At 49.9% G+C, this 27640-nt stretch overlaps 1 protein-coding gene across 2 annotated transcripts; it reads left to right on the forward strand.

Annotated features, from left to right (window-relative positions):
- The first annotated feature begins 1987 nt into the window (after positions 1–1987).
- On the forward strand, positions 1988–27324 carry HYDIN (HYDIN axonemal central pair apparatus protein). 2 transcript variants are annotated; one of them, XM_079316059.1, is made up of 28 exons: positions 1988–2220; positions 4025–4117; positions 4345–4464; positions 4598–4732; positions 4929–5128; positions 6886–7010; positions 7577–7778; positions 8185–8368; positions 8705–8804; positions 9295–9413; positions 10869–11092; positions 11908–11975; positions 12974–13209; positions 13943–14043; positions 14564–14699; positions 15152–15316; positions 16528–16680; positions 18115–18353; positions 18695–18950; positions 19944–20087; positions 20254–20397; positions 20840–21153; positions 22497–22665; positions 23781–23879; positions 24580–24789; positions 25590–25727; positions 26273–26450; positions 26953–27324. In XM_079316059.1, exons 1-28 carry the CDS (start codon positions 2161–2163, stop codon positions 27228–27230), a joined length of 4590 nt encoding a protein of 1529 aa, XP_079172185.1. In that variant the 5' UTR covers positions 1988–2160; the 3' UTR covers positions 27231–27324. The 2 variants fall into 2 exon arrangements, with proteins under 2 accessions (XP_079172185.1, XP_079172186.1); XM_079316060.1 differs by lacking the exons at positions 6886–7010; positions 7577–7778.
- The last annotated feature ends 316 nt before the right edge of the window (positions 27325–27640 follow it).

A 27640-nucleotide genomic window follows, 5' to 3' on the forward strand; every position in this document is an offset into this window, starting at 1 on the left:
CTGCAGGGAAAGGTGCACACCTGCACTGGGAGTTGGTGACTCTCCTTGGCAGCTGGAGCAGCCTGGACTGAGGAAAACTCATCCTGTCCCGTGGAGGCTGCCAAGGGCTGCACTGTCTGCTGCAAGGAACAAGACTGAAGTTGTTTGAAAATATTGTGTCTAAAGAAACAAACACAGAGCTCTTCAGTACACAACATGGTTATGCTCTTTCTAAACAGGGAAAGACACTTGTCTCCCACAGAGCAATGCAGCCACTGGGAGCAAGCTCTTTCCTAGGAAAGGGGATGGGGAATTCTTGGGAAAGGTGCCTGGATGGCAGAGGTGAAACCTGGGCAGCTTTTCAGCTGAGGGGAAGGAGCATGAAGGGACTCTACCAGAGCAGGTTTCCCTGAACACATCAAGCCCCTGGCTCCTGCCCAAGCCCCTACAGAGCTGGAGAAACATCCTGATGTCCCAATCCTTCTCTGTAGCTGCAGATCGTGAAGTGAACAGTTCCACAAAACTGGCATAATGGAGGAGAGACAGAGGATGTGTCCCCCCAGCTCTGGAGCCCCAGCAGGAATGTGGAGCTGCTGGAGCATGTCCAGACACCACCAAAATGCTCTGAGGGCTGGAGCACCTCTGCTATGGAGAAAGGCTGAAAGAGATGGAGTTGTTCAGCCTGGAGAAGAGAAGGTTCCAGGGAGACTTGAGAGCTTTTCCAGTACTAACAGGACTACAAGAGAGTTGGAGAGGCACTTTGGGCAAGGGCATGGAATGTCAGGACACAGCAAGATGGCTTCAGACTGACAGAGGGCAAGGTTAGATTAGATATCTGGGATAAATTCAAATCTAAAAGGGTGGTGAGGCCCTGGCATAGATTATCTAGAGAATGTGTGGCTGGCCCATCCCTGAAATTGTTCAAGGCCAGGTTGGATGAGGCTCTGAGCAACCTTTGCCTGGAGTGCTGGGAGTCCCCATCTGCCACAAAGCCAGTCCTTGGACTCCATCCCTCAGCATGCTGGGGCCAGCAATCAGCACCTCTCCACATCCCCTCTTCCCACTTCTCCATCCAGCGTGTCTGCACATGCTGACAGTGCTGAAGAAAGGAACTTACCAGAAGCAGCTCTGTTCTCAGAAAGGCTCACCTCTTCCCATCTCCTCTGGGCAGGAGATGTCTATGAGCCTTCCAGCAAAGGCTGTGGGAACTGTTTGACATGATGTTATCATTAAGCTGTGATGGTTGGTGAAGGAGAGATCCCCAAACCTCTCTCCAGTGGAGCTGTGGGGCTGATCCCCAGCAGTGTCTCCATGAGGGTTGGTGGTACCCCTGGGCCAGCCCCAAAAACAAGGGGAGCCGTCACTTGCAGTGCTATGACCTGACAGATGTGGCTGTGCTGGGGCACTGGCAGCCCCTGGGCTGAGCTGAGCCCTTCCATCCCAGCACTTTTCCTATAGAATGGGATATCACAGCCCTCCAGACTGGAGCTGTCACCCCACTCATCCAGTGGCTCTCTCCTCAGCCACAGGCATTCACCAAGTCCCCATCGGTGCCCAGGGTTACACACGCAACAGCAAACAAACCAGGAGCCTGCACAGCTTCCAGCAGCCAGCAAGCCTTTCCACGGCCCAGCACAATAAATGTACACACGGGCTGGGCAGAAAAACAAGCCCAGGCAAGCATTTCCCTGCCCAGGTTTTTAACCCTTTCCAAGCCTTGCTGGCTCAGCTGAGAGAGCAGGTTGTCACCAGACCCCTTCTCTCTCCCACCCCAGCTTTTCTGCACCCCATGTTATAAAAACAGGGTGCATCCTCCCCTTCTGCCTCTGCCCAGAGCCTCCAAACTGCTGTGGGTTTCAGCTGCAACCCCACTGGGGAGCTGCTCCCTCAACAGTGCATTCAGATGAACAGTTAGCCTGTTTCCAGGGCAGCATGCTTTTGCCTTAGCCAAGCTTTCTTTCTGGAACCATGACAGCATCATGCCTGTCTCACTGCATGATGCATGAGATTCTCGGGTTTCTGACCCACTGTCATGACTGTGGGCGTGTTTTTAGGGTCAATGCAGCTGTCCTGTTGCCTAAAGGAGCAACAGATGCTAGACATTAGCATTTTGTTGTCAGCTGGGGACAGTTTAAAAGGAGAGTGCTGTGGATAAAGGCAAAGAGATTCCTGCCCCGGGCTATGATTCCTCATATCAACCCAAGGAGGCAGCAGGGAAGAACTGAAGAAAGCAGAGAAGAGGTATGTGTGGGATTCAAGGTGTTATTTAGGGAACAATTTTGCCCCCTATGATGTCAAACCAGGGCTATGAGCAAAAGCAGTCCTGTCCATAACTGTGTGCCAAAAGAAAATGACCTGTCTGCACAAAGAGCAGAAGTGTCTGTCCCTTCTCGCTGACCCAGAGCACAGCCCAGAGTCCTCCCTGCGTGCGGGAATCCTCCCTGCCCAGAGAACTGCAGCTTCACCCGCTCCAGGCCAGTGGGGTGAAATTTAGGGACCAAGCTGACTGCAAGGAGCAGGACCCCGAGGGTTCCCCTGAGGTGTGACAGAAGGGATGGGTAGCACTCACAAGTGCTGTGGCCAAGGCTGTGTCTGGCAGAGGTGCAAGGCAGTGGTGCAGCTGCCCCCTGAGCCCCCCGGCCACCACTGGCCACATCCGCCGGGAGGAAAAGCCCCCATCAGCAAAGGATGCGCCGCTTCCCCTGGGGGCTCACCGGATGGCTGATAAAAAACAAACCCACCCGTGCCCTGCCCTCGGTCTGCACGGCCCCGCAGCCCTAATGTGACGGGCTGTGAGGAAGGGACACATGTCCTTTGTCCTTTTCTGCCCTTGGAAGGGTCCCGCGGGCCCAGGGAGCTCACACCGCGCTCTGCCCCCGCGAAGGCTCCGGCGGAGGTTCCCGAGCTGGCAGAGCCTTGCCCCGAGCTGCAGCGAACAATGCCATCGTGCGGCTGCTACTGCTCCCTCGGCTGATGCATCCTGCCTAAAAACTGCTGCTTCCATCCCAGAATTAATAATTCCCTCTGCCCTGCTGAAGTGCTTCCATAGCAGGATGCTGCTAACTGGGATTTGGTATCCTGTTGGTTGGGGCTGTCCTGGTGCAGTAGGGAACACTGTGTGCTGCTTCAGGGACAGTCCAGTGTCCTGCCTGGCTCTGCCAAGAGCCAAGTTAAACCAATGTAAACCTGAAGTTATGAGTGTGTGCTTCTTTCCATCCCCTTTGTGCAATTCCTTCTGTCAGGCTGGACACTCACCTGTGCTGCTCTCACCAACCTGCCCTTGGGCACCTGGCATGTGGAGGGCAGCTCAAACTCTGCCTGGAGCCTTGAGAGGCATGGCTGGTCTAGCTAGAACAGGTTCCAAACCAGCTGCTCTGTCTCATCTCCTGTGTGGAGCACAGATCCAGGCCAACAATGGAGTCAGGGCAATTCCTCCTTCCCACCCACAAATGTCTCTTTGCTGACTGGAGCTGCCCTGGTGCTGGGGCTCAGTCAAGGACATCTCTGTGCTCTTCTGGGAGGGTCTGTGAGGCCAGACAGAGAAAACAAATGCTAATTAAAGAGAGAGCACTGAAGCTTGGACCCACTCATGTGCACTTCAGTCTTGGCACAGCTTTCTTTCTTGCCTCCCTCAGACCCACCCAGCAGTGACACCTCCACAGTGTGAGTTGTGAGTGTTGTACAGAGATGGAGTTAGGGGAGTTCTGATAACTCCTCCCCACTCTCTGCAAAGGTCACCAGCTCAATCCAGTGAAACTAAAGAGGAAACAAATGCCCAAAGAACAGAAATCCCCAAACATGTCACATCAAATCATGGAGCAGATAATGAGACAGAGCCACGTGGTTACAGCATGTGCATTCTGCTCTATATCATTAATTTACTGATGTTAAATATTTCAGCAGGTAACTTCCAGGACTGCCCTAGTGGCTGTGATCACAAATTATTCATCAGGAGCAAGTGAACAAGAAAAGCCTCTATGAACAAGTGCATTTCTGAGGCTCTTTGTGGTTCTTTAGCTTTCATCTGATTCTCTCTGCCTTCCAGAAGAAGATGTCTCTCACCATTAACAAGAGGCTGGCCAGCACTAAGAAGCTAAATCTGCCTCAGATTGTCCAGCCTCAACACAAGTATCACAAGGTAGCCTTTCCCTGCCCTTGCTGTTTGTTGTGATATTTGAGGAGGGTGCCAGAAGAGCAGCTTGGCCTGAGCCAAGTGTGTTCCAGCAGCTTTTGATCTGCCCTGGCAGAGGTGGAAGAGCCACTGTTTCCCCAGTGTGGGCTGGGCAGATGCACTCACCCAGAGTCTGTACATCACTGGGATCAGAGCAGAACTGAACCTCTCCCTGCTCTCTCTTGCCTCTCCAGATCTCAGCAGCTGGCCCAGACCACAGCTCACTTCAGCTTTGCCCACCTGAGGTGGTGTTTCAGAACTACAGCCCTGGTGAGGTCTGTGAAGTGCCAGTGGTTCTGAGGAACAGGGACAAGGTAAGTGCTGGCACATGGAAGTTTAACTCTGTGTTGGAAGAGGATAGTGCAAAAGGGTGGTTAAGGATGGCACCAGACCATGTCCACCTGTCTCCTCAAGTGGCAAAACCATCATTCCATGTCTTTTCCACAGGTTTCTCATCTGGTGAAGGTCACCTTGGAGAGCTCCCCTTATTTCCAGCTGGTGGGCCCCAGTGATGCATCCCGCAAGGTGCCCCCGGGCCTCTCTATGACTGTCCATGTCCTCTTCACCCCTGGGCAGAACAAGGTGAGTCTGCAGGTCCCCAGAGATTGGAGTCTTCTGTGGAAGGTGAACCTGCAAGGCTGGATCCAGGGCATCTGGCCTGGGTTTTGAGGACCTCTGCTGGTTTCAGTGGAGTTGCACTGGATCTAGACTGGGAGATACTCTGCCCATGCTGAAGATGGGGATAAATGCCCTGTGCTGAGACTTTATTTTCCTGCAGGATTATTTCCACCAGCTCCTCTGCATCAGTGACAGGGAAGAGTTCATTGTGCCAATTCGGGCCGTTGGTGCCCGAGCCATCCTGGACTTCCCTGGCCAGCTGGACCTGTGGGAGTGCCCGGTCAAGGTCAGCAGCCAGAGCACTGTGCTGGTGCGAAACCGCGGGGAGCGGGCAGCTCACTGCCAGCTGAGCACCCAGAGGTGAGGCAGCTCAGCTGCTGCTCTGCAAGCACTGGCTGAGAGCAGAGCTGGTAAAGAGCAACACAGGAACCAGAGCATGGGAGCTGCTGCCCTGCAGCCCTGGCTGGAAATGGGCAGCACCTGTGGGGTTTGCTGCTGCTGCTTCTGGTGCTTTAGGCAGGATGCAGCCTTTGAGCTTTCTCTGTCCCAGATTTCCTGGAGGGTGCTGGAACATGTTAGTAGCTGGCTTGCACCCTCCTGAGCACAAGCAGCTTCTGAAATGGTCACTCACCAAACAGAACCATTGTCTGGGAGGCCACAGGCACGTGGCTTTCCAGTGGCCTCTCATGGGATGCCCCATGTGAGCAGCATGTGCTGTTCCTGTCAGTCTCAGGAGACAATCACTGTTTCTCCTGTGCATTTTTGACACAGTTATTTGCAAGGAAACCAGTCCAGTTGGCTGGTGGTGAGTTGAGGGTTATGTGATCCCAGAGGTCTTGCAGCTGAGGTCAGGAATGCAGCACAGACCTGCTGTCTAACCTGGGCACCTGAGTGGCTTTGATTTTTTTCCCTGGCAAAACAGAGGTCAAAAGATTTTCTGCTGTGACACATGAAGGTCTGAGAGGAGCTTCCACCAAAGCCTGCCAAAGCTATTTAAGCAGGCTCCTCAGATGCTGTTCAAACAAGCTGCTGCTTTTGACTGTGTAAATATGTAGGCAGGAACTTGTAAATCCCTGTACAGTTTTTCTCTGGGGTTTCCAGATCTTGTTTTGTCATTGCCAAAATAAATACCCAATAAATTCTGGCATCTTTTTGAAATGTACTTGCCAGCTCTTCTATTGAGTGCTGCAGAACATGTTGGATCCTGCTTGATAGGCATTTAAAGAGTTTCTGAACTTCAGGAATTAAATATTTAAATAGATGAAATAGAGCCTGGGTGCAGTGACAGGGGAAAGATGGAGGTTGTAAGCTGCTGATTCTTTAAAATTCTGAAAAACGGAACTTTCAGCACAGAGAGAGTAATGGATGCTTTAACCTAACAGACTGGGTTTATTAGAATAGTTAATGCTGTTTGATGTCAGCTATTATACCATCACTAAGAAGTAATAAATGTTAAGATAAAATTATATTTGGGTTTAATGGTCAGATGAGGCAATTCAACTAGCAATATTATTTCTGTCTTCCTTGAGTTGAGAGGTAGCTTTTAATGAGATCAACTCTCTCAAAATCTAAGGATATAATAATGACAGTTAAGGGAACAGTGGACAAAATAAAGTTTGTCTGTAGAAGATAACTATACCACTGGACTTGAAGTTGATTGCAGCCTCAATGCACATGGAATTTACCAAAAGTGTAGGTGCATGATGCTTTGAGAGCCTTGGTCATAGAACTGCCAGTTCTGTTCACTTGTCAGCTCTGTTTCTAAATTAGGTCAGAAGTACTTGGTCCTTGGTATCCCCATGGCCATAACTTTTGTCCAGCTCTGTCAATAAGAGGAGCTGATCCTGATAAAAGTAAGCAAGATGTAAATGACCCTTGTGTCTCATTGCAGAGAGTTGGAGGCAGAGTATGGGGAGATGAGGCAATTTTATCCCACAGGATCTTGTGAGGGCAGTATGTCCTCACACTAGAGTCAGTAGCTGTTTCTGATCCTGTCTGTTCTGTCTTCTTCTGTTGGTTTGTTCCTTGCTTGAACAAGTGAGCAGAAGTGAACTGGACTGCAAAAGGGACAACATCCCCAAATCTCCCCCAAGAGCCCTGATATCTCTGTGTTGCAGCCCTTTCTCTGTCATTCCGGCCATGGTAACTCTGGGCATTGGTGACAGCATGCAGGTGACAGTGGGATTTCAGCCACTGAGGACTGGTGACCATTCTGCATCCCTCATTGTGCACTATGACACAGGTGAGTGCTGGGCACTGCACAGGGCACTCTGCACTCCTCAGAGCAGAGCCCTCTCTAAGCAGAAGGGCTGATGTGGTCATGGGTTTAAAGAGGAAGATGATGGTTGGTTTCATGGTGTTCATTTTGTAGTGATTTGTCATTTTGATTGTTGTAGAGCTCCATATAAATGCCATTCCTAGAGAGAATGTCTGATATCTGTTGTCCCATCTTTCCTGGGAAACACTCACCTGCAACAGGAAAGGTGAGCTTGATATTGAAGTTTGAGCCCCAGTGAATTCCAGGACTTATTTGGTTGGGAATAATGAAGGTTTGAAAGCTCTGGAAATGAGGGAGCCTTTGGCAGAGGTCTGTTCTAGAGGGTGAAATGCTGAAATGTTGGCAGGTTGTCCAGGGTATCCTCATACTGTGCACATGCAATTCTCAGGTTGTGATAAAGGCACTGATCCATGGAACTTCTCATTCAGCTAAAGCTGTGACACTTTCTTCTGGGACCTCTGGTTTGTTCTGTCCCTTGTGCTTCCATCAGCCAGTGAGCTGAGCAAAGACTCCCCTTTGCTTTGCTCCAGGTGAAGACACCCACATAAACCTTCATGGAAGAGCTGTGGATGTGGACATCAGGCTGGACAGGAGCACTGTGACATTTGGGAAGACGTACATCACACGGTCAAACTGTGCAACTGTGCACATTCACAACCTGAGTAATATCACAGCCTGCTTCCAGTGGAAGGCTGCTGATACTCAGGAACAGGAAGATCAGCTGAAGCTGAGGTAGGTCTGAGAGACCCATTTCAATGAGATACCCTCCCCATGGGTAAAACTATATGGCTTCAGGAGATACTGGTGGTTTTGAATGGCTTAGGGTAAGTAAATCCACCAGGGGTGGCTGGTGGATTCCCCCTCAGTTGTGGCAGTGGCTTTGAGCCCTCTCTTGAGGGCTGCTGGCTTCTGAAACCTCTCCTGAGCTTCTAAGTGTGGAGTAAAACTACCTGCTATGCCAGTGAACAACAAGTGATCCTTTGATCCATTTGGGACCCCGTGGCTTGGGGTCAGCCCCTTGCTGAGGAGCTGCTGCTGCTCCTCCCCACGTGCTTTGCTGCTCCTGCACTTCCACTTCTCTCTGCAAATATGTGGCTTATTAAACAGCCTGCTGGGTTTGTCTCTCCTGTGGCTGCAGGCAGTATCACAGGCTGTGTCAGCAGAACAAGGACAAGTTGTCTGATTTTCTGAAGGAGCACAGAGTGGACATCACTTGCCGAGAACATTCAGCTCTTCTCACCCACACCCTCCAGAGAGTGAGGGCAAAGGTGCAAGAAGACCCCATGCTGTTCTATGATGACATTTTCTGTCTTGAGCCAAAGGTAAGTGATGCCTGAGAACCTCCCTTCTGCTCCTCCTCATTCTCCTCCTCCTCATCCCTGGATGAGGTCACTTGACAGATCCCTGCCTCAGCTGGCTTTGTGTGCCAAGAGAGAAGTCATCAGGATTCTGGTGAGGCTGCAGAAAGCATTTCTGCCCTGTGGGCTCCTGGCACGGACAGGAGCCTGACTAAAGCTTCCAAACTCTATTATCAGTGTCGTTGGTAAGTGCTAATCACGGTGTCACTGATGTTCTAAATAAAGGCTTACAGGGCTATGGTTGAAAACAAGAAATGTGATGTTCAAAGACAAATGTTTTGCTGTCTCCTTCTATTTTAGGAAGGAGAGATCTGGCCAAAATGTTCAGCTGAAATCAGTGTGTTCTTTAAGCCCCAAGAAGCCCAGGTCTATAATCAAGCAGTTTACTGTGACATCTCAGGTACAGCTCCTTCTCCTGCCTCTCTCACCCCAGTGCAGGCAAGGTGCAAATACTCCCCCAGGTCACTGGGCTCCTGTGTGATTGCTGGGAAGGGTCTGTGGTCAGCAGGGCAGTGCTGGCACATCCCCACTGTCCCTGCAGCTTCCAGGGAATCTCCTCTCTGTTTTTTTCCCCTCTCAGCTGTTCTGAATGCTGCCTATACTTAGTCTATTTTTCCTCCTTTGGGAAAAACACTCTCTGAGGTTCACCCAGGAGGAAGAGTAAAATTTCTGGTATTCCCTAAAGTTCCATTATCAACATAGGGGCAGAAAAAATGATGTTCTCTATGGATGTAGCAGATCTCTAGAGGGAAGAGAAGGATCCATATCTTCTCCTGGAATATCAGGAGCCGGTCCCAGGCAGCTCAGAGCCAGGGACTAAAATTAAGGCTGCCTGGAAAAGGTAAGATAGCAGAAGGAATTACCACACTGAAATAGAAATCTCTCCCCAGGCCGTGAGACCAGGCTGCCCCTGCTCCTCGAAGGGGAAGGCCTCGGGCCCCAGCTCCAATTCAGCCTTGAGGAACTGAACATTGGGGAGGTTTATTTCAGAGCAACTCACAGATACGAGGTGAGCACAGGGTTGGGCTGGATCCTGGTGGCTCCAGGAGCAGCAGTGAGCCTTGTGGAATTCCTGGCAACTTGGGCAGTTGTGATACCAGTCGAATTTGGGGGATTTCTTACAATCTGGGTCTTTTTGATGGGGTTGGAAAGGTGCATCTGTTACTCATGAAACCCCAATCCTTGCTTTTTGGCAGCCTCCCTTTGAGACCAGCCCGAGGAGGTGTTATGGATGGGTAATGGGATGACTGGCTCTCGCAGTTAAGAGATGAGCATTGTGTGTATGTTAACAGCAGTTTTGTTGATGTGTGGTTATGATTTTGCAGTTTGTTCGGACACCCTCCGTCCCCTCAGAGCCCCTTTCCCCGGCACTGGCCCGGTGCCAGGGCCGTGAGGGGCGGGCTCGCTGCTGGGGGCGTGGCACAGCAGCGCCTGCGCTCCAATCACGGTGCCAGAAAGTGATCTGCACCAATGGGCAGCGAGGGAGCGGTGACTGACAGGCCGTGGGCGGGGTCAGGGAGTGGGTGATATACACCGGGGGTATAAAAGGCGGAGCAGCCTTTTTTTTTTTTTTTTTTTTTTTTTTTTTTGGTGAATGAGCTTGCGGAAGATAGTCGCACGTGTCTTGCTGTTCTATTTCCTTATTTAGTCCTTTTTTGTGTTCGTTGAAGTTTAATAAACCTTCACAATTTTAAAAGAGAGCAGTCATTTCTCACAGAGGCTTCCTTCAGGACCCCTTGGCATATGAGAGAAGCACTGGGTCAAAAGCTGAACATTCAGAGGTTTTTGTTGTGGGCCCAGACACAAATCACCTTTGTGCTCAGGCTGTGCGAAAGCAGCTGCTGCAAACTGGCTGCGTTTGAGTTCAAGTCCATTGCAAGTGCTTTAGAGTGGAGTCCCTCCTGCCTGTTCTGGGCAGAGCTTTCCCCTGCTGACCAGTCCCTCGCCACCCTGCAGCCATGGTGTAGCTCTGGCTCTAGAAAGAGCAGAGTGTTTTTGGGAAGGAAGCAAGGGAACTTTCTACAATTTCTGTTTCTGGTGTTTTCCACATGCAGTAAACAAGCTGGCTGCAATGGAAGCTGAATGTGCCGTGTCCATGGTGGGGTTGGGCACAGCTGCAGCAGCTCTGTGCTGATTTCACTGATTTCATTCTACAATGCCCAGTGCTGCTCTTAGGGCTGGGTGTGAATGAACTTGGTGATGCTCAGCAGCTCGTCTGTGCTGCAGGTCAGAGTGGACTGTCTGCCTATGGGAAAGCCCCAGAGAAACTCTGGTTATGTGAAGTTAACACTGCATGAAAAACCCAAAGCCATACAAAGTTGTATTTTTTGACTTCCACCGTGCAGCAGCACAGGGCATCTTCTGCCTGTTACAGGTGTTAATCCTTTAATTTGAAAGTAACTCAGAGTTCAGTAAGAAAGAAAGATTCGTCATGTATTTCCATTTTGCTTCCCTGCTGCTGCAGGTGATCCTGTTAAACAAAGGACCTCTTAAGGCTTCCTTCAGCCTCGTCCCTCCAAACACAGCCATGGGCTCCTGCTTCACCTTCCTGCCTCAGAAGGGCATCCTGGCACCCAACAGACACCAGACCATCCAGATCTCCTTCTGTCCCACCATCCTGGGGGAGTTCCAAGAAGAATTCTGCTTCCATGTGACTGGATCCCCTAAGCCTGCCACCTTGCCTATCAGGTGAGGAGAGCTTTGGGAGCTTGCTGGGCACATCTGTAGCTGTCTCTGGGTAATCATCTCTCATCCACCTCATTTTGTGGCAGATCAGAGAAAAAAGGTGTTGCCTGAGTCTTAGTCTTTGCTCTGGTTCTGGCATCCCTTTAGTGTGGGAGTGCCTGCTGCCCTGTGTGGGTACCCAGGAGCTGGATGTCTCCTGCTTAGGCTGAGGCAGGCAGTGGGATGGATCAGCTTTGGGCAGTAGCTGCTCTGGGATGTCCCCCCTGAACACCCAGCAAGGCCCCCAGGGCTTTGGAGATGGGCCAGCCTGGCAGTGTTTTTAAGACTTCTGTTAATAATCCATCCCAAATGGGCAGCAGCAGCCTCACCTCACCTCTCATGTGTGAGACAAGTTCCCAGCTCCTGTGCAGAGTGCTCTGGTACCTCCTTTCCACAGCCAGGAAAGGACTGATGTTGGAGACAGGGAAATGTGCAGCAGACACTGTCCCAAGGATGTGGGCATCATCTCATGGGCTGGTGCCATTGCAAAGGTTAACATCCTCACTCAGCAAAAGATAGGGGTGGGAAAAAAAGAGGAAAAGTGATGATAGGACAAGTAAAACTCACTTCTCAGGACCACAGCAGCCTGAGGGCTTGTCCCAGATAATCTGTCAGCTGCTGATCACTCTGCTTTGGCTGTCTCCTGTCCACATGGGTGGTGGGTTGATTTGAAACCCAGAGTGCTCTGGCAGCAGCTTTTATCCACCCCAGCCCTAACACTGGAACCCTTTGCAATTCCCTTGAGCAAATCCACTGCCTCCCTGCCTTTGTCCTCCCAGGGGCTGCATCAAGGGACCGAATTTCCATTTCAATGTGCCCGCCCTCCACTTTGGTGATGTCTCCTTTGGTGAGTGTGCCCTGGGCTCACACCAGGCTGTGAGAGGTTTGTGAGTTGCTGGAATGGAGCACTTGAACACAAGAGCATCCATCACTCGTGTTCCTCCACAACAGCCTCTTCAGGGTGTTAACTCCAGGGTTGCCTTAGGCAGCATTTTGTCATCCTGAGATCAGATAGGACCGAAGGAGTAGAAAGAAGGCTGTGGGAGAGATGTCTCCTCCACACACAGCTGGCCAGCCAAGCCATGTATCCCCTGCAGAGCAGCCTGTGGGCTGGTGTCCTGGCTCTGCAGGGCATCCCCATGAGGTGTTGCTGTATCCCTGATTTCCATTATGGAAACCAAGTCTTGGAGTTGAACTGGTGTAAATCTCTGCAGGCAGCAATCACAGCCAGTGAGCAGTGGGTGTGATGTCCCCGTTTGTTGTCTGAGGTGGTTCCTAATTGCTGATCTTGAGGCAAGGCTCAGGTTTGCCTCCAGTGGAGTGGGCTGTGAGTTGTCACAAGCTCAGTCTGATTACCCCAAATCAGGAGATGCCATAAGGATCCTGCCCAGAGAAACTGCTTTAGGGTGCTTGGCATCATGTTCTAGTTCCTAATTCCATCCTCCCTTTTTTTACTGTAGGTTTCCCTTGATGACAAATCACTGCTTTTATATATTGAGTGTTAGTGGAGTTAACAGGGAATTTTACAGATTGAGTTTTCAGAGTAAACAGTCAGTCTGGATACATATTCATCAGTGAGAAATAACTGATGCTGCTTTGGGGTAGGTAAGAGATTTTCTCCTTGCCAGAGAGAGAGATAAGTGTGTGATGTTCTAAGACTGGGCATTTCCAAGGCAGCAGTCTGGGATCAGCATCAAAGGGAACTAAGGATTAATTCCTCCATCTGCTTCCCAATGAGCTGTAGTTCAGATAACAGAGCTCAGCAGTTTTATCCTACCAGGACATTCACACCAGGAATAATTAGATAATTAAACACCTGAATGGATATTTGTGTCATTTTCTTAGGTTTTCCTTGCACCTTGAGGTGCTGCCTGTCTAACACCTCCCCAGCACCCATGTCCTTCAACCTCTGCATTCCTGAGGATGGCTTGGGAGAGCCCAGCATTTGCAGCTCCATTCAGATATTCAGAGTCACTCGTCCACCCTGGAGGAAGGGAGCTCAAGGTTTTATGAAGCCAAGGGAGTTTAGAATAAGTCCCTGCAGAGGGACTGTCCATGCCCTGGGATCCCAGGATATCGAGGTATGGGAAGAGTCCAGCTGGTGGGGCTGAAGCTTTGCTGGAGTGTGGGAGGGTTTTGGCTGTGCCAGCTCTGCAGCTTTGAGCATCGTGTGAGGGAGAGATCTGCACTGGTGTGAGGCCTCTGTTAGCTGGGTTACTCGGGATATTCCTCAAGGAGCACTGTTCTGATGCCAAAATCACAAGCTGAAACCATGTACTGGATGCTCAAATGCAGAAGCCATTCTTGTGTTTTTGAGAGTGATTTATTTGAAATTGAGCAGAGGAAGGATGAAAACAGAAGGTGGCTGTTAAAGAGAGAGATATCACTGTATAGAGAAGTTTGCTTTTCTTCCTGGTCTCATTTCTCTTCTCCTGGCAAGCAGATGAGTTGTATTCACTGCAGGGATCTTTAGTAGGGACAGAAAATACTCTGCAGCCACAAACTGCCCAGCATCTGCTGGGCCACAGCTTGCCCTCAGCTTCCTGCTGTAAAGCTGAACTCATTCTGTTCAAGACAACTGATTTCTTCTGCATTATGTTGCTGTAGTTAAGTGAAAAATTAGTCCCTTAAACAAATCTCATCTTGCCAGAGGGCTTTTGTTAGCCTCCAAAAGACTCTGCTCTACTTATGGACCAGCAGAAGAGTTAAGGCAAAATCCTCCCTTTCTGTACCATGGAACAAGAACTGGAGGACACCACACATGGGTGATGAGGTTTTGGGAGTGAGCAGTTGTTTACTGCTCTTTTCTACCAGGTCACCCTGTGTTCCAACACTGTCAGAGAGTACAAGCTGGAGCTGGTGGTGGGCATGGATGGTGTTGGCAAGAAGCTGTTGGCACTGCCCCTCACAGCCAGGTACCAACACTTTTCTTGCAGTTTTTCCTCATGCATCCAGCACCAGCAGGCTCCTGGCTGCAGCTCCAAAGGAGAATTGCTGCTTAATGAGCTGCATCTGCCCATCTAGACATGAGAACAGTGCTAGGAAAGCAACCCATGGTGAGATGCCCCCCTGCTCACAGCCAGGCATGACCCTAGGTTTTTTCTAAAGGGAGCATCAGTTGGCCTGAGTTGTAACAAATTTTCCAAGGGTTGTTTCTCCTTCTTCTTGCAAATGGTGGACTTGTGCTGGGTTCTGACCCTCCTGCAGTGAGCAGCCTGCTGAGAGCTGGGGTCTGGTTCACTTCAGCACTTGAGCCTTAGGGTTTGCCCCTCCTTGACAAGAGGTGTTTGAGTGAAAAGAAGTTAAAGATGATTTATCACTGTAGGACTATTAAATCTCTGTTCAGTTTGACAAATGTCTTATGCTCCATTCCATGCTCTTTGAGGGCAAAATGCTTTCAGTCTCTAATTGCCTTGAGGTCATTTCTTTGCCCAGATGCATTGTTCCTCCACTGCGAGTGCTCAGCCCTGTGGTGAAGTTTGGGCACTGCTGCCTGAAGTTCCCCTATGAGGAGAAGCTGGCCCTTGTGAATGACAGTGACTTTCCTGGCTGCTACTGTGTTCTCCCTCAGGTTTGGCCATGCCTCCAGTTCCTCCCCTCAAATGTTACTGGGGGTGTTATTAGGGGAATAAAAAGGTTTGGATAAGACCTTGCTGGTTTCTATTCAAACCTAAAGGTTTGCTAAGAATGGGAACTTACCTGAATACAAACTTTAAGAAGCAGTTTAACATCTTGAGGAAGATGTTTATAGTCTAGTCTTTGACTTGTTTGCAAGTGGGAGAGCTTAGAAGGTTGTGAAAATCTGATGTAAAGATGCTGTCAGCACAGAAGTGGGTGTCTGTGAATGCAGCAACTTTTGGACCCCCTGGGGTTGCTCATTACCTACACCTTGCATCTTGTCTTTTGTCTTTTTACTTTCTCCTGAGGATTTTTACAAGTGTGTGTGAGTTGCTCTTGTGGTAGACATTAAGAAGTTTAAAGTTTCCTCAGCTCTGAAGTTGCTTTTGATTCTGTCCCTTGCAGGAGCACAAGGAGAAGGCTGCTGCGTGGTATTCCAGCTCTGAGCCATCTGGGATTATTGAGGCTCACAGCTTGGTGGAGATCCCAATCACACTTGAGGCTCAGCAGCTGGGAGAGTGCAACATCACTGCTGAGGTCTCTGTGCTTGGGAGAGAAGGATCCCCACTGGTGAGAGAGGGGAGATGTGTGCCTGGGGCAGCTCATCCCAGTGGGGTGTAAAGTGGACAGGGATTCTTCCAGGAACTTGTGCTATATGGCTGGTGTGGAAAGGAGAGAAGGGATTGGTGCACAAGCAGCAGCTTATGCCTAGAAAAGAGGAAAGTGGAACCTCATAGGTGGCAATCTCAGTGTGCCTGCCCCAGCATGTAGTTACAAATCTGGATATGGGATAACAAGCCAGTCTGAAACCCAGACCAGTCCCTGGGTCTCACAGTCTGCTGTTGCCAGATGAACACAAGTGCTGCTTCATGACAACTGTTTGGGATCACACAGGGACATCCCTGAATCCTGCTAAAGCAAGCACTGTGTACAAGACCACACTGAAGGAATGTTTTGTGCAGAGCTAACTTGAGGCTTTTCTGAAAGTCAGGTCCCTCAGATCTGAGAAATATCCATCATATCTCCTCAACAAAAGCCCAGCTAAAGATAAATGAATGTCCACACAACTTGCATCTGGAGCACAGACTTCACTTGTTTTTTCCATCGAGTTTGGAAATGGATGAGGCAAACAATTCCTGAACTAAAGCCTCCTAAAAGAGGATTCAGCCATATGTCATAACAGCAACAGTGACTACAAAATGTAGGCCTTGTCTGCCAGACATGGATGTCCCTAAATAGTCTGATCTGTGGCATTACCACCCCACCAAAGCCAGCAGTGCTGCAGGATGTGGGTGTGTTTATGTAGCAGTAGCACTGAGGACAGAGTTGCCATCTGTTTTTATTCTGGCTCATGTGTGTCCTATTGCCTGTAATGCTGGTGAACAGGGCTTTTCTTGTCCCTTTTTAAAAAAATGTAGATGAAGTGTTTGGTTTTTTTGATAAAACTTTTCCTCAGTGAGGTTGTATCCCATTGTTACATGCTAACTGAAGCTGGGCCTGGCATCCTCCAGGGACTATTCTGCTCATCTCCAAAGGGCTCTGCTCTGCCTTTGCTGCTTCTGTCCCAGCATCACCTGGAAGCAAAACCAGCTGGTGAGGCACTGCTCCTCCTTCCAGGGAGGCTTGGGCAGCATCAGCCAGGCTGCAGCCCCCTGCGCCTCCCTTCTGCCAAATGGCCATAATTATCCCCAATCTAGGAATGCTCTAAGAGCTGGCTAAGTTTTTAAAACTCTCCTTGCTGAGTCTTTTTTTTGATCTTGCCTACCTTCTTCCTGGAACAGGAAATCCATTTAGAGTGCATTGGCCAGGGACCAGTTGTCCGTGTCCATCCGAGGGAGATAAACTTTGGCACTATCCAAGTCTTACAAGATAGTTCCGAAATTCTCCAGCTCTCCAATCAGGCTGGCATCCCAGCACCCTTCTGGATAGAGATGGTAAGTCTCTGTGGGGCTGTTTTCCAGTGAAAATGGCTGTTTAGTAGCAGGCCTTGACTTGGTTTTTGTATGCAATGTTTCTGTGTTATTCTGTGTGAGTGGAAGCAAGATATTCCATCCAGGTGCAAACAAGAGGAGCCAGGATCTCAGGCACACCTCAGTGAAATTGTTTGCAGAGAGGTTGGAGCACAAATGAGTCTGGATCATGTTTGCAACTTCTCTGTTTTGTGGAAGATATTTAGCTGTGCAAGTCATGGTTTTGAAGCTCTGAAATCAAGAGAAGCCTGTGACCCTTTGCTCCTGAGAGGGCATGGACTTCCCCATGGATTCCCCATTCCATCTGCATTTGCTTTGTGCCAATCTTCTGTTAATGATAGAAACCAGGGTGTGAGATCTGCCCTCAAAGTGCTTGTGGGAAGACAAATTTCACAACTCCTGTGGGTCAAACCAGTGGCACACAAATGCACCTGTGAGGATTGTGCACCCCCAGAGCCCGTTGTCACTGCAGCATTGCAGAATCTCTGGAGCTCACCTGCAGAGAAAGCCTATTTAATCTATAGAGGTTACATAAGGAGGTGAGCAGCAGAACTGGAGCTGGAGCTGCTCCTCTGGCAGGAGGAGCAAGGCTGGTGCAGCCAGGCAGGGTACATGGCTTGGGGATGAGCAGAATGTGCTCCCTGCTGGAGAGTGCATCTGTGAGAGGCTTGAAAACAGCTTTGAAAAGATGCTTGATCTTCTACATATTGGTTTAACTTCTGAAGCTGGTTAAAGCCAGCCCTCACACTGTGGAAAAACACTTGTTTGTGGATAAAGCATTGGGTGTTGTGTGAGTGTCCAGACTCAGCCTCCTGGACCAAGGAGGAGTGGGGTGAATTTTCCTCTTGCTGCTTTTCCATCTGTTTGGGGAATAAATGTAAACAGTCCTTCAGGGGTTGTTGAGAAGCACTGACAGCCCCTTGGGAAAGGGAACTTTGGTGCTGGGGTTTTGCTCAGCTGGCTTTGCAGAGTTATTCTTCAGGCTCTCAGAAGTGCCCTCCAGCTGTGTGGCTGCTGGGCTGGGATTTGAGCAGTCCTGGCTTCCTCTGGCCTTGAACCTTTGTGCAGACCCAGCTCTGGTGTCAGGAAGCCAGGAGAGAGTAAATAGCTTCCCTTGGCAAGCACTCCAAAGAGAGACTGGAGGGGGAATAACCTTCTTGTGAGGAGGAGCATCCCGTGGGTTGAGCAAAACTGGGCTACTGATGTGAGTCTTTTAAAGGAGAGTAAAATACAGGTTGTGTAAGCTCTTGGAGAGTTGCTGTTGCCAGATTCCGTAGATTTAGAGTAGATTCAGAGTAATAAAGGCTTTATGATTTTTATCCTCTCTTTACCCTGCACCTCACAGCAGAGCAGGGTCCATGGTTTCCCTCCTAAGTTTGTGTTTGGCTTGTGTTACAGGCTGGGAAACGCTCACCCTGGAGGATTGAACCCAGCAAAGGAGTGATCCCCCCTATGTCTAAGGTGTCTGTGATTGTCACAGCAAACCTGGATGACACTAAGAAATTCCAGGACAAGGTGAAGGTGTTCATTGAGAACAGCCATACAACCATCATCTCTGTCCAGGCTGAGGGTATTGGCACCACAATTGTCACTGACAAACCCTTTGCTCCGAAGTTTGACTTTAAGCCCCACTTCAGGTAGGAGATTCTCAGCTTTCCCTTTGGTGGGTTCAGCAAGGAACAATTTTTGCTTAGTCCTTAAGGCTAGATCTTCTTCAATATTTCAGCTCTGTTTCACTGAAGCCAAGGAATTCCTTTAGAAATACATCATCTGAGAACCATTAGATATCCTGGAAAGCCACAGCAATAGAAAAGCTGCAATACCTGGCTGTGGCTGAAGCTTTGAGCCTGGGCAGCCTTTTGGGTGGGAGATCTATTGCAGAATGTGCAGTCAGGGAACCTCCCCAGAGTGCTGAAACTGAGTGACCACATAGAAATAGCAACTCCCATGCCATTTTCCATCTCTGCTCCTCTTCTAGCTTCACTCCCTGTCGTTACCAGTTCAAACTGACAAACAAGGGACGCCGCATCCATCGGCTCTTCTGGGCCACAGAAGGTTTCAGAATCTTTCACCGCAGTACTCGTCCCCCTGCCCTCTGTGGCACCAAGAGTAAAAATGTTTCCCAGAGCCCCAGACCTGGCAGCCCTGTGTTTAAGCTGCAGCCACTGATGATGGACCTGAGGCCGGGCCAGGCTGTGGAGATGGTGCTGGAAGGCAGCTCCAGCACTGCCCAGGTGAGGCCCCTGCCAAGGCTGAGCCTTCCCTACCAGATCCCCTCCACTGGGGCTGCTTCTGCAGCCCCTTGATGTTTGCCTGGGGAGAGGAGCAAGTGACTTCAAGAAACTGTTTTAAGGCCACAGGTTTCCATGGCAGCACCAGTTGCTTTCCTTGCTGGCCACCATCAGTTGCTAAGGCTTTTTTGTGTTTCCATAGCTACCAAAACCCAGTGCTGATCCCAAAATACAGGCTGATGGAAATATTGCTCCTTCGGGGCAAACAGGAGGTTGCCAGTGTTGTGTGCTGAGGCAGAAAGGAAGAACAGAGAAAATAACTTAGACTTAGACTAGAAGTCAGGTAAGAAGTAAACTAAACTAGTGTCAAGTGCTTTTTCCAAGGGAAGCAGGGAGCAAAACAAAAGCCCTGTAAATGGCAGGAATGTCTGGGAGCAGCATTGCTTTTCGTCTGAAAACAAACATGAGCAGAGGGCTGGTTTAGCCCTGAGTCCTGGAGGAAGAAACCACAGTGTGCCAGCTCCAATGATCAGTGTGATGTCCATCCACATCCACATGTCCTGGAAACTGTTCCCAGGGATCATCATAACTGAGAAACTGACTTTTGTCAGCTTTTCTGTTAGTGCTTGCCCCAGTCTCTCAGCTAGCCCTAGTGTCCCCAGGGCAGCCAGGTTTTGCAGTACCCTTGGAGAGCAACTCAGAAGGGGAGATTTTAGCAGAGTCTGGGACCTGGACCTTTCTTTCCAGGGGAAATTAACTCTGCAGAGAAGCTGCCAGCTAACCCTGGTATGTGTTCCCTGGCTCCAGGACCCCTGGGCACATACATTTAGAATAAATCGGCAGCAGCACAGAAAGAAAAGAAAACTATTGAGGGGAGCAGAGACTAATTACAGTCACTAATAAATGACAGGAATAGGGCTCATGGTGGGTGGTAAGCCAGTGTGGAGTGTTTGGCTTGCCAGCACCCACTGGATGACCAGTGACTCTTGCATGCAGGAGGTGAAGGAGAGGCTGCTGTGTTATGCTACTGTGGCGAAAGAGACAGCGAAGAAACAAATAATGCAAGTGGATGTCACCTGCAAGTTCATTTTGCCTGTTGTGCAAATGTCTCCCAGAGCAATCACTTTCCATGTAGAAAAGGTAAGTCTCTGGATTGCACCCTAGCATTTAAAGGTGTAATTGTTAAATTGGCTAGAACTAAATAGAGATGTATGCACTTCTGGGGTTGAAAATGTGAAATGCATCAGAAAGGGAAGGAGGTCCATGGCTATTTGAGGTTGTTGTCCCTTGTCTCCTGTTTCTGTAGAAACCCAGTGATGTCCTGACGCTGCAGTACCAGCCTTTGTCTTTAAAAAACACCTGCTCCTTGCCATTCAGCATTATGCTGGACTTGGAGCAGCCTTTCCAAATCTGCAATGTGGAGCAGCAGCCCCTCCCTGCAGATTCCAAGGTGAGCATCTGTGGGCTCCCCTCAGAGGGGTTTGAAGAGGAGGGATGTGATGGTGCATTTCTGTTGGGAGGTCCTCGTGTTGAGAAGTTTATTCTGTAGTGTCAGCAGTGGATTGGCCTGAACTGAATCAGCAGAGCTGCTGAAGAAATCAAAATCTCATTTGAATTGGAACATCCATCCTGGCTCTGAGACATGAGGAGAAGGGAGCAGGAAAGCAGATCAGGGCAAGCCATGCAGTAAAGGTGTCCCCTGGAAAGCATCCCAGCTCTCCAGCAGCCATCCCCTTGTATTGCTGCTGAGCATGGAAATGTGAGCCTGGGGTCTGTAGACAGATCCTCACTGTGAAAAACTGAGAGTGAACTGAGAACATTTACTGTTTCCTATTGTGAGACCCTGGGACGTGATCACAAATTTGTGATTAATGCTTTTTATCTCCTTGCAGCCCATGACACTGAATGTAGGGGAGGAACTTCATCTCTGCATCCAGTTTGACCCAGCTTATGAGAACAATCTGAATAGCTGGGTGGCAGAGAGGCTGCTCAGGATGCATTTCCTGGAGCATCCTCATGAGGAGCAGGTCATTGTTCGGGGAGAAGTCTACTTCCCAAATCTCCATCTCCAGACCAAGGCTGTGGACTTTGGCTGCATCATAAATGACACTGAACAAGAACTGCATATGGAGATGACCAACTGCAGCCCCATTCCTGTCCAGTACCACTGGTCATTCCAGACAGACAGACAGGTGAACACCATAAGGTGTGTGCACCTTTGTGCTTTGCTTAAAACTCTTCTTCCTGTACTTGCTATACTTTGCAAAGACCAAGGTCTGCCAGGGATTTGAAAAAGTGTGTGGCAATAACACTGACCAGCTGTGACCAGGCTGGAAGCTCAGGCAATAGGTGATCTGCACCAGTTTGATGCTGGTGTAACCTCCATATACTGGTTCCCCTGGGAAGGAAAGCTGCTTTCTCAGACAGCTGTGGCCTAAGGCAAAGACCTTGGTGGAAGGAATTTTGGCCTGTTAATCCACAGTCACCTTCACAGAGCAGCTCTTTGGTGTTTGACAGAGATCAGCAGGTTCTGCAGCTTTAGGGATGGCTGCAGCTGCTGGGGGGAGCACCCACCTGAACCCCTGGGTCATCCAGGGCTGGGCTGTGCTTCTCAAGCCCAAGAGCAATCCTGCATTCACACTGGGCACATGTATAAACACACTTCTGGAAGTTGTTCCTACTGTGACCTCTCTACAGAGTGCAGAAGTCTGAGCTGGACAGTTTTCATGACAGAAGCAAATGGTTTTTCCACAATGCCCCAGGAAACCAAGCCAAGTTAACCACGGGGCATCAGAGTGCTGCTTTTACACAGAATGGAGCTTATCCAGAAACAGTTTTGTTGAGGGAATTGGGATCTGGCTCCAAGGTGATGGTCTCTATAGCTCTGAGGAGGGTTGTGTTAGACTGTGTGGGGAAAACAGCCTGGCACAATCTCAGGCAGGCACAGCTGGAGTGTGTCCCCAGCGTGACATTAAAGACAAAACAGTTCCCTTGAACACCTGCTGGGATTTAAAACAGGGAATGTGAGGTGAGTTACCTGGGAGTGTTGGAAAATACTAACTTACCCCTAACCCTCCCAGCAATGTTGGGGAAACATTCCAGATAAACAGCTGGGAGAGCTGCAGAGTTTCTGGCATTTGGCTTGAAGGGAATGAGGGAGGGTGGGTGCTTTCAGGCAGGTGCTGGGGGGGCTGTGCTGGCTCATCACTGGCTACATCTGTCCCTTTATGCCTGAGTCTCACTTTTTGGAATGATTTCTCTGTCTTTTCCTTTCCTGCTGTGCTTTCTGCCTCCCCATGAGGTCTTAATCTCTGTCCTCTCTAGTTCCTCATTGCAAGCAGTTACCAGCTGCCTGCAGCACTGCTACCCCAGCATCATCCCTGGGCTGCTCCCAGCATGGACGTGCTTCAGCCTGGTTTTGGAGTGGCTGTTGCTGAGGTCACCACACCAGCACCCAGCCAGGGGCTGCACCCTGATGAGGAGCTGCTTGTGCAGGCATCTCTCTCTCTCCCACTACAGATCCATGATCACAGTTATGTTACTTTCCAGGTTCAGGCCTTCACCACCTAAGTTCAAACCCCAGTCATCAAAGAAGAGAGGAGTGCTTCCAAGGAGACACTCCAAGGCTAAAGATGTGGAGGAGCCAACCAAAGCCCTGGAAGAAATTCAGGATTCTGCCCTGCAGCCAGCAGATGAAGAGGACTCCCAGGAAGTAGAGGTAGATTTTCTTGTGTACCTTGCACTGCCTCTCCAGCTTGCCACTGAAAAGCCATGCTCATGCCAAGCTCCCTTTTTGCTGCCCTTCTGTCCTGTTCCCTGAGAGTGGGCTGAGCAGCAGGGCCAGTAGCTGGGCATGGGGTGTCTGGGGAGGGAGAAATAGGATAGTTTTGCTTGGAGAAGCACATTCAGATCCTACAGACCTATGCCAAGTTTGGGATTTTTTGGCTTACTTGCTTTACAATGTAAATGAAGTCTTTATCTGTATCATGATGAGAAGGCTTCCAGCTTTCTTCCTGTGTCAAGCCATGACAAGTCCTGATCTCCATGTACCCATTTCCACATCTGTGCCTTCACCCAAAAGCTGGTATTGCAGTGACAGCCCCAGAGCATCTTTTATAAAACAAGACTTTGCAAAGTGACTGTCTGTTCTTCCATGCAAGGAAAAGAGCTTTTTGTCTGCCAGCTTGCCTGGTGAACATTAGCACTTTGGTCTGGGAAGTGGCCCCTTGTTCTGCATCACAGGGAACAGAGGCTGCTCATGAGGCAGTAAAAAAAAAAAAAAAGTAAAAAAGCAGAAGAGTTTCTGAAAGCCCCAGTGTTGGAATTAAGTTTAAGGAGAGGGGTTGTACTTGCTCACACACAAATATTGGTTGTTTTAACTCTCAATTTTTTTCTGATTAGGAGGAAAAAAAGCCCTTTGGATTCAAAGATAATATGGCTGAAGGTTTTCAGATAGAAGCATAAATCATCTTTATTTTCCTGGTTGTTGCCATGTATGCACAGGTAAACCAGGCAAATTCAAGTGGCAATCCCAGAATCCTGGAATGATTTGGCTTTGAAGGGATTTTCAGAGGTTGTGTTGTTCCAACCATCCCTGCCTGAGTGCTGGCAGCACTCAGTTCCCTCAGGGAAGTTTGATGTAGGAAGTGCAGACAGAGCCCAGGCCTCATCTGTGGGTGAGCTTGGACACTTGACTGATGGCAGCAACATTTCCATACTTGATTTGTGCCCAGGTCCTTTCAGCTGCTGCTGGTGTGGTGAGGTGGTGAGCCTGCAGCACAGGGATCTTAGACTAGCCAGCTGCTCACTGCAGCCCATGTGCTTGTTTTGCAGGAGCTGTCATCCCCTGCTGTGGAACCTCAGAGGCCAGTCAGGAAGAGGGGATTGAGTCAATTCTCAGAGGTGAAGCACCCCAACCCTGGCATGCAGGAGGTAAGTGGGAATATGTCTCACATCCATGTTCCCAATGTGGAAAGCAGTTCTGTAGCCCCACTCCCACTAATGGCCCTCAGCATTGGCCACAGAGGGGCCTCACACCCCTCCAAGCCCATCACAAAACTGTGAAGCAACTGGTCACTGGAGAGGACATGTGGGACATTTTGTTGGGGCTGCCCCCAGGACATTCCCTGTGCAGCACCTGTGGAGGGCATTGCTCCCATTTATCTCATCAGGTGGTTGACAGGAAATTTTTGTAGGAACTTTGCTGTAGCAGGTTGAAAGAGCAGCACATAAATCAGAGAGAAGGAAAGCCTTAGAAGTCAGATGAGCCAGGCTGGAGTCCTTCCCCCAGCTCCAAGGGCTCCCACCTCCAAGTCTCTTGTTGCTCTGAAGACAGTGGGAAATATTCCAAAGACAAGTTCTTACAGCAGGGAGAATTTCTTGCTGCCAGGAGATATTCCAGTTTACTTTAATGTAGTATATACTCATGGATAAGTGATTAAGGGAGGGAGAAGATTTTCCCCATGTCCCTCCACTGCTCAGTGGCACAGACACAGCATGAGATTAGGGTGATTCTGGCTGTGTTTGGGGAATAGTCCCCTCCAGCTATGACTGTACTTTGTTCCAAGACACAGCTGCTCTTCTGCATCCATTTGCACACTCATCACCTCTATCTCTCCTCCCCTCCCTCCAGGTTTTTGATGTCCAGCCCCTGTGGGGTGAGCTGCAGCCTGGAGAGAGCCACACGGTCACCTTCACCTTCTTTGGCCACGCCAACATCGTGGCCCGTGTCACGGCGCTGTGCCACGTGCAGGGAGGTCCCACCTACCAGGTGGTGGTGGCTGGGGAGGCTTCATGCCCCAGCTACCAGCTGGACGTGGAGGAGATTGACTGGGGGCTGCAGGTACCACAGGCTTCTCCTGGCACAGCTCCTTGTCTTGGAATCATGGACAGTGGGTTCCTGCCCACCTGAACCCCAGGCTCTCTCCCCTTCTTCAGCTCCTTTGTTGGCTCTGGGGCTTAGAATACAACCTTTGAGGGATAAATCCAGCATCCCAGCTGATTTTAAATGGCCATCTCCACTCCTCCCCTCTCTCCTGGCCAAGGAGCATCACACTGTCTCCCTCAAGGCACCTAACACAGCCTCCTGGGGAAGGCAGCATCCCAGTGAAGATGTCCAGAGGTTCATGTCCCTGAGACATCCCTCCACTGATCTGCTCCTAAAGCTTGAGCTCCAAGGAGATGCTCTGTCTAATGCTCTTGCTTAGTCCACAAAATAATCCAGGGAGGAAGCTGGGCTTTCAGTCACTGTAGCTGAAGAGAATGTCCCAGAGTAATCCCCATTTTACTTCTCTTCAGTTAAAAGCCCACAGATATTTCCAGCTGCTGGCCTGTCTGTGTTGCCCTGTGTGTCTCTCTCTTGTTGCCTCTATGTTTCTTGCCAGTATTTGCATGCAGGTGCCTTTTCTTCTGGAACCCCTCAGTGCCACCTCCTTTGTTTCTCCCAGCTGTTGGTGACCCCTCAGAGTGCAGAGGACCTGAGTCCTTTGGTTCATATATTACTGGCTCTTACCTGGTTTTACCACCTCTCTGTAGATTTGTGGTTGCATTGTGGCTGTTTGCTTTCAACCCCATGAAAAAAGAAGGAGATTGCCAGCATCAGACCTGTATCTATAACTTCCCACTCCTCTTTCCTCTCTCCAGATGTTTAACAAAGTCCTCAAAGCAAAGGTCACCCTGAGGAACACTGGGGTTGTTGAATTCGCCTATGTGGTGCCAAACTCCAGCACTGGCACTGCAGCAAAGCCTCTGCCTGGTGTGCCCCTGGTCCTGCCCACCACAGTGAGTAACACAAGTCATTGGCTCTGCCCCTGTGTCAGGTGGCCCAGGAGAGGGTTAAAGGAAAAAAGGAGGGAAAAAAAAGTGTGGGAGGGGAACCCCCAAACTCAGCCCTGAGTTTGTGTTGTAAGCAATTGCTTCTGGGGGCAGAGAGATCAAACAAGTGCTCACCTACTAGACTCCCCTGATGTGCTGTGACAAGGGCTGCTGGCCCTCCTGAGGGTGCAGGCATTTCACTCCTTTTCCACAGAGCCTGGCAAAAGAGCTTTTATTTGTTGAGCATGGCCCTTGCTGGCAGAGGGTATATGCCATGAGCAGCAGAGCTGTGCTCACATCAGGCTCTGCTGGGGCTGTGGCCTTGTGAGACCTCAGGAGGACACACTGCACCCCAGGGTTGGAGGCTCGAGCTTTTGGGCACAAGGAAATTCGAAGGTGATGTGGTCTGATGTTTTCTAGATGAGAGCCTGTCTTCTCAGCATGTCTGACCCTGAGCCATCCCCATCAACTCTTCTTTGATGCATTCCCTTCCTCCTCTCCTGTCCCTGCAGGGTTCCATTGCACCTGGCAGAGAGCAAGTGCTGAAAGTCTTTTACCTGCCAGGAAAGGTAGGAGTCTTCTGCAGGACTTTCCAGGTTCAAGTGGCTCATCTGGAACCTGCAGAAATCTACCTGAAAGGAGAGGGGACCTTTCCTAGGATTACCATGGACCTACCCTGCATGTTGAAAGGTGAGCACTGCTTATTTTCTTCCAGGAAGATCCCCTGGTTTTTCCCCTACCACACCACATCAGGCAGCTGACACCCATCTCCACCAAGTCTGGAGGTTGCAGGGCTGCCAGACCAACATTTGACCTCTGTGGTGCTTCCTGAGTCTTGAACAGTTGAGCCCATCTCCCAGGAACCATCCTGCAGATCTTGCCAGCACATTGCTGGAGGCCTGGAAAGATGTTGGCTAGGCAAAAAAGCTTGGGAAAGCTGTAAGAGAGGCTGGCAGGGATTTTGGCAGGCTTGAATTTGCATGACATTGCAGGGGATGAGATGGTCCTCATGAGGGGAAAGGTAAATGAGAGTGAATATGAGGATTCTGAGAGGAGCAGCAGCATCCACTTTTCATAGATGGCTTGAGGTGTTTGTTTCTGGGAGAGGCCAGTCTTGGGGAAGTGGGACTTCTCCTCTTAAATGGGACTGGCAGTGCACTATGCTCCTATTTGTGGATAATTTTTCCTTCAGGAAATGAAAAATATGAGAAGATACTGGAAGAGAAAAGACAAAACATGGGAGTACCCATAAAGGACAGTGCACCATCTTTTCCATTGGACATTACAGAGTGGGAGGAGATACTGCAAGAGGAAGAAGAAAACCTGGAGGAAGAAGAAGGGCAGAGCAATGGATCGTCTTATCTGCAGTCTTCTGTGATCATGGGGTCATCCATAGGGTCATCCAGGAAGTCATCTAGAAAGCCTTCCATGAAGTCATCCATGAAATCATCCAGAGGACAGGATCTTTAATAAGCAGATGCATCAGGGTCTTGTCAAGTGAGTGACTCCCATTCCTGTTTCCAGGTGCCCTGTGGGTAACATCCAGCAGTGCCCCCTGCTCCTGGGATCTGGTCCTGGTGGCTGTGACACTCTCTGTGAGCAGCTGAGTGCCCTCCCTTCCCAGCAGCATGCTGAACCTGGCTCTGCTGAGCTTCCCACAGCTGTGGGGTTCTGTTCCTACAGCTGAAGGGGTCCAGTGCAGACCATCAAGCCCTTACAGGCAGCACAGACACCATCTCTGCTGACAGCTCCAAGCTGTCTTGGTTCCAAGCAAAAGGAATCACACAGGTGCACAAACCCTTGGGAAACTGGAGGAGCAGCAGCAGCTGTGCAGTCAGACCACACTTCAGGACTTAGTCTCCAGACATGACTGGATCTTA

Source organism: Erithacus rubecula (assembly GCF_903797595.1).
Source record: "Erithacus rubecula genome assembly, chromosome: 12".
Classification (NCBI taxonomy): Eukaryota; Metazoa; Chordata; class Aves; order Passeriformes; family Muscicapidae; genus Erithacus; species Erithacus rubecula.